The following is a 6,844-nucleotide window of genomic DNA, read 5'->3' as shown; positions in this document are numbered from 1 at the left end:
GCAAAAACCAGAGGAAAGAGAAGCAAAAAAAACAAAAACGTGTGCAGTATGTTGGACACTGCTGTGTGTGTTTAACGTTAGAGACTGTGAGCTTTGTGAATCAGTTTGAGAGGAAAGGGGTAGTAAGAGAAGCACAGGAAATATATTGAAGACTTTCAAACTTATTTTAATGAGTCTTCCGTTTCATGTGCCTGTGCTGCAGTTTAAAAAACAAAGTTAGGAAAAACCTTGACAACGCTGCAGTAGTCCAGCAGAGAAGAGACAATTCAAAAAAAGGAGGTTAGTGAGTTTTCCTAGGAAAGAGCAATTAACAGCCAAATATAACCTCCCTCTGGCCTATGGACTGTTTTTAATGTGATTATTGGGGTGCTGATGAGGCAGAGTGGAGTCCTGCACCCAGGGGACACCTCTTGGTGTTCCTGGTTACGCTTACAGCTTTTTAGGTGGAATCAGAGATGGCAAAGGGAATACTGTTTTATAAATGTTTTAAAATAAATCTTCTGTGAGGTGACATCACAGAAATCTCCAGGCATTGGGAAACACGTACATACACACACACACACACACACAGACAGTTGTTTTTCACATTTCTGTGTGCTAGTGTGTTAGCATTGTTACTGTAAACAGGGCTTGCTGCTGTAGTAGGTATTACCAGTGTTGCAAGCTGTAAGGGGATACATTGATTACACACTGATTACATAGCTTGTGTAATTCTGTTTTATTTTTTCATTGTTTTAAAATGTATTTCTTCAAAATTAAAAAGGACAATGAGGCAGAAAGAATGGGGAATATCAGGGCTACCTGGGGCACCCCAGTTTAGATATTCTTAAAATAAGCTTTTATTAATACTCAACATTCGCCAAGAGGACCAATAATTGATAATTAGAAGTGCTTCTCAGTAGGCCTTTAGCTGGAGCCAAATTTCAGAAACGTTTCTAGTGTTCTGACCACTTTTATACTACATGTCACAGTTGCTGCTATTTAACAACCACAACTACTGTTCCTTTCACACATCAAAAGTTATGCAGCAGGAGACACTTGGATATCAGTCTCAAAGCCATTTTAATATGTGGTGGCAGGAGGGGATGGAACCCCAAACTTTTATTTTATCACAAAATGAATGATTGAGCACAAAGTAATACATACTATGTGAAAGTTGTGTTTAATAAACATGACTATGTTTGTTCTAATCTGTCCTTACATATACTGCAGGCATCCTGACAGTTCTAGTTGATAAAGATCAGGATGTCATTCAGCTCTCACATAAGACATTTTAAGCACATCCATATTTTCCTCTTCGTATTAAATCTAAAATCAGGCAGATCCTGTCGCAAAATGAGGAAGAAAATCTAGTTCATGCACTTGTTACTTCCAGGTTGGATTATTGTAATTCTCTTTTATCAGGCTGCCCTAGTAAGTCTCTAAAGACTTTTCAGCTTGTCCAAAACGCTACAGCTCGTGTACTGACTCGACTAGGAAAAAAAGATCGCATTACTTTTGTATGGGCTTCTCTCCATTGGCTCCCTATAAAGTCGAGAACAGATTTTAACATTCCTCTTTCCCCTTACAAAGCACTTATGGTCAGCCACCATCTTATCTTATAGAGCTAATAGTGCAACATTAACCATCGAGAAAAGTATGCTCCCAGAATGCTCACCTGCTCGTGCTACCTACAGTCTCTAAATGTACTATGGGAGGTAGAGCCTTTAGTCATCCGGCCCCTCTCCTTTGGAATCATCTAGCAGTCAGCGTCCCTCTGTACTTTTTTTTTTTTTTAAAGATTTATTTTTGGCCTTTTGCCTTTATTATAGAGGAAAGTGGATAGAGGCAGAAATCAGGGGGAGAGACATGCGGGGAAAGGAGCCACCCCGCGTAAGGACTGAGCCTCAATACATGGGGAGACGCGCGCACTGCCGCTGTGCCACCAGCACCCCCATCCCTCTGTACTTTTAAGAGTAGGCTTAAAACAGTCCTTTTTGATAAAGTTTATCGTTAGGCCCCATTTCAGCTTCTATAAGTTTCGACTGTCAGGTGACCTGACAGCTCCCCTCTCTCTCGCTCTCTGCACTGACATCATACTACTGCATGGCTCTATATGTAAATTCAGATGCCATTTAAGTTACCGACCATCTTCCTGCGAGCTGAGCTCCCTCGTCTCATGGGTTCCTCCGGATCATTGGTGTGGACGGCCTGCTGCATCTCCTTCTATCACACTTTCTAAACCCCAACACAGTTTGAGCAGATGGTGGTTCAACATGAGTCTGGTTTGGCTTGAGGTTTCTTGCTTTGCTTTTCTTTTGTGTAAATAATATAACATCGAGAAAAGTCTTCTGTGTCCTGAGATAACATTTGTCGTGAAATAGCACTATACAGATAATGATTAATCCTACTGTTGACCTTTTCTTACAACGTTTTCTTTGCTTTGTGGTGTAGTGTAATTGAAATTGACCAGCATGAACAAAATCCCCTCCCTAATCTGAAGCAGCTAACTGTTTATTATCTATGCCTAGTCCTTTTTTCCATATTTTACCTGTACACCTGATCCCATTAGGGATCACCGGGGGCTGGAGCCAAACCCTGCTGTCACTGTGGGGAGGCAGGGTACACCGACAGGTTGTCTATAACAGGGCTGATACAAAGAGACAAAGATCCGCTAACACTATCACTCACACCCATTTAGGCTCTTCAGTTAACCTCTCGAGCATGTCTTTGTACTGTGGGGGGAAACCGAAGTACCCAGAGGGAACCGGGCATGTACGAGCAATTTCGTCACAGATTGGCTGCTGTACAGGATTTCTAACCAGGAGCCTTCTTGTCTGAGGCAACAGCACCAATCACTGCACCACTCTGCATCCTTGTTCTTTTCTTGCTGCTATAAAATCTATTTTGGCAAAAAAAAAGTAAATATTTCAGTGACTTTAAGTTTTTAACATAATTTGAAAGCCATGTCTTGCTTCCTGTCTTGTTTCTGGAGAAACATGTGCACAACCCCCTTGATACAGCTCGGAATGACACTAAACCTAAAACAGGCTGAAACACAGCACAGCCACTGCCTGGCTGAGTTTTTGTAGAGGTTTTTGTTTTGGCTTTTAAGTATCTGGATCTATGTTTGTATTTAGTAGATTACATTTTCAGTTTATTGCATAGAATCCTTTCACATTTTCCTTCGTGGAATGTTTCAGATTTATTTTTTGGAGGATTTTGGAATGATGTGAATGGATCCCTTGGGGTCCATTACTTACAGAATACAGTGGAAAACGTTCTACACTAAAATACTTCACTGGCAGAGAAATGTAGATCATTTCTGTAAAGGCACAACGTGATCAAAGACACCTATAAATACTGTACTTATTAGATAACATAACAGTATATTCATGGTTTCATTTGAAATAGGAACATAGAGAACAGATATGTTTGCAGGGACAAGTAGGATAGCTCATTAGCACAATGAGCATTTTATCTCTCTCACACACACACACAGTTTGAAAAGAACTGTTTCTCATGCAAACCCAACATCACACAGTTTAATGTAGAAAAAAGCCGCCTATATTTACATGACAAGCCTTTCCTCCCCTTGTGTGGTGCTGACATGACTGAGCTGAGGGACAGAGGGAGTGAACAGGGGAAATGACAGACATCAGCAGAGGAGCGATTCCTGGTCAGGTTCAGATTCAGATTCAAAGCAGAATCTCCAGAGACTTTGCCGAGTAGAGATGGGGGCAGATGTGATTCATTTATCATTTATCTTCATCGGTGGGCCTTTTTTTTTTTTCTTTTTCCCTATGGTGTCACACTCCCATGGGACACCTCATTCCATGCAAGCCCTCACCTTCATTGCTCTGACGTCAGCAGCATCGATGATGATCAAGGCTCATACAGATGCTGAAGGTAATGGTTTATAACATGTTTTGTAGCCTAAAATAGATTAGCATCAGTTACAGAATAATAAACTATCAATGTTAGTCAGTATTTTTGTTCATTTAAAGTGCCACTTTATCTTCTTTTCATATCTTATTCAGATTAAAATACAGCCTACCTGGAAACCTTCAGTCATTCAAGAAGTGGGTATATGCATCTTATATATATATATATATATATATATATATATATATATATATATATATATATATATGTATATATATATATATTCACACACACACATATATATATACACACACACACATATATATATATATACACACACACACATATATATATATATATACACACACACATATATATATACATATATATAGTTTCCACAAAAGTTGCAAGAGCTCAGGATATAAAAATATTGGAATATCTGCTGGACTTCACCTTCATAATAAGGCCCTATAAGTGTACACCTTAGACGTGTAAAATGTAACACTACTTGAAACCAGATTAAAAAGAAATAAATGTGTGACAAGTATGTGTGGTGTGATAATCTTTGTAACACAACACAAGTCATAAACGGAGGGATCATTGTAGCTGTGATATTGGGCTTACAGCAGATAATCGTCTGATGTCTCACAACATACTTTGTTTTCCTTTTGTAGGATTTTTTTGGTTAGCAGGAAATTGAGACTGGCAGCCTATGATGGAGAGGGAGAATGGAGAAAATAAGGGCAACAGAAAAGATAAAAAGAGCAGCAAATGATGTGAAGATAAACATCAAACACACCACAGTGCATCACCTCTATAAATTCAAGAGAAAGAAAAGTCTTATATATATAAGTATTTCATATTAAATATTTCAGTTACGTAACGTAATCAAATCAAGCCTACATGTCTTAATGTTATGTATGTACTGGTATTGGTGAGTAAAACCTATTGTTTAATTGTGTGTGTCCACTTATCAAAAATCTAATGAACTATCTTAAGATAAAGAAACAATGAAGAGAGGATAATCGATTTAAGAAACTATGCTCTTGAGCTTTTACAGGTTTTGTACATCACTGTTGTCAATCTTCAATTCAAGTTAATTTATATTTGTTGTCATTGATCATGACATGCACAATACCATCATTAACATTTTATTATATTCTAATAGTGAGTTCTGATAGACATTTGCACAAACGGTTTATTGTGAGAAAAACGGTCGGAACTACAAAAAAGGAGACTTGAGCATAGACTACTTAAACTTAACACAATTCATACTCGTTTTCTTAATGACATATGAGGTATAGGCTACTTAACATGTTTGCTTATTTATTAAAAAATGTCATTTGAATGAAAAAAGGTGGCTTGTCAGGGGTTAAAACAGTGTTTGTTCATCAAGCCCCAGGGGCAGGTTTCCCCAGGAAGGATTTCCCTCTGGAGGTACAACGTGCTTAAATACACGCCCAGTATTAAAGAGCAAGCCAAGTAGCCTAGTATACATTTCTATTAACTTGCAATGTATTGAGCATCTTTTTGACACTGGAGTCCAAGTCAAATCGACCAGTTCAAAATGAATTCACGCGCCCATGAAATATGCAGAAAGACTTGAAATAAGTAGCCTAACTGCGGTAGTCCCCGCTATGATCCTCTGTCCATTTTACTCATTCAGAAGAAAAAAAACCAAGCTGCCTGCTGCATTCACAGCCTTTAGTCTATAGTTGTATTGCGAGCTTTCCTCGCTCTTGCAGCAGTTCTAACGTTCCGTTAGATTTAGTCTAATCTACGGGACCTCCCAACTAACAGTGAAAAAAGGTGCAGTCAAGTCCTGAAGTGATGATGTGGTATAATCTCTGATACGTTATAGTTCGGAGCCCAATCTCCGTTATGCTGCCAAAATTATAAAACCGGACAGGACCGCAGCGATAGTCGTGCATTGGTCATGCATTGAAGTTTCAACAGCATCACTCAAATGATCATCATCATCAGGTGCACTTACTCAGTAGCAGAGCAACAGGAAAGAAGAGGAAGCACGCTGAGTTCATCAGGGATGCCATGCTGACCCGACAAGTCGTCCTCTACCCTCACAAAGTTGCAGCTTGGCCCAACAATTCCAAAGTTGTTCCTTCCACACAATAAAAGGCAGTCCGCACTGTCCGGTTCCGTTCTGGTCACAGCGGTTCCCTCCTGTCCGCGTGCAGCTCCGTGCCCACTGTGAGAGCAGCCACAGTGCGCCTCATCCACAGAAGGGGAGGGAGCGTCAAAGGGGAGGAGGAGGATCTGAGGAGGGAGGTCTGCAGCTGCTCACAGTCCACCATGAGCTCGAGTCGGACCTGGACCTGAGCGAATGTGTGGGAAACTTTTTATTAACCAGTACTTGATTAACATTCATATTTAAAAAAAGAAAAGAAAAGAAAAGCACAGTAGGCTATTCGGCATTGGGAAAACCACTTTAAATAGATATATGCATCCTAAATCTTAGTCAAGTAACAGTTTCGTACATTTGACTTGATCAGACTGTTTCAGCTCGAAAATTATTTAAAAAATTTTTTTGGAAAAGAAAGAAAGACAAACGTATTCTATCTATCTATCAATTTCTGATCAGACCTGCATTGTTGATTTTGTGATATTTACAAGTGCAGCCTTGGACGGAGAACACTCTAGAATGTATCCAGAATGTGTTAATGGTTCACTCTGATAAGACAGGGGCTACAACCACTCTGTATTTTTATTAATGGAAAGCTGCTTTAGTCCATCAAGGAAATGTTCAGCTAAACTTGATTGTTCTTCTAATATGTAGAGGAAATGTTCTTAGAAAAGCTTGAAATTGTAGTCAAATTAATGTATAGGCCTCGTTTCAATGAAAAAAAAGAAATAAGTAAATTTTTATTGCCTCAGAATAGTACTGAAGTAAATGTTTGGTGGCTTTTGCTGAGTGTAGAACTTCCAGGCTCTAAATCCCTCTCTCAGGGGAATGATGGTGCTC

The 6,844-nt window shown here is 39.3% G+C and overlaps 1 protein-coding gene across 1 annotated transcript in view; it reads right to left on the bottom strand.

Annotated features, from left to right (window-relative positions):
* nrn1la (neuritin 1-like a) overlaps positions 1–6,209 on the bottom strand; it is a 63,735-nt gene extending 57,526 nt beyond the window's left edge. Inside the window, exon 1 of the mRNA XM_079346520.1 lies at positions 5,858–6,209. Within this exon, the coding sequence (XP_079202646.1) occupies positions 5,858–5,915 (58 nt within the window). The 5' untranslated portion in view covers positions 5,916–6,209. The remainder of the gene's footprint in view (positions 1–5,857) is intronic.
* Between the last annotated feature and the right edge of the window lie 635 nt (positions 6,210–6,844).

Source organism: Symphodus melops (genome assembly GCF_947650265.1).
Source record: "Symphodus melops genome assembly, chromosome: 6".
NCBI classification, from domain to species: Eukaryota; Metazoa; Chordata; class Actinopteri; order Labriformes; family Labridae; genus Symphodus; species Symphodus melops.
Note: the sequence above shows the minus strand (reverse complement) of the source record. Positions and strands in the feature narration are given on the sequence as shown.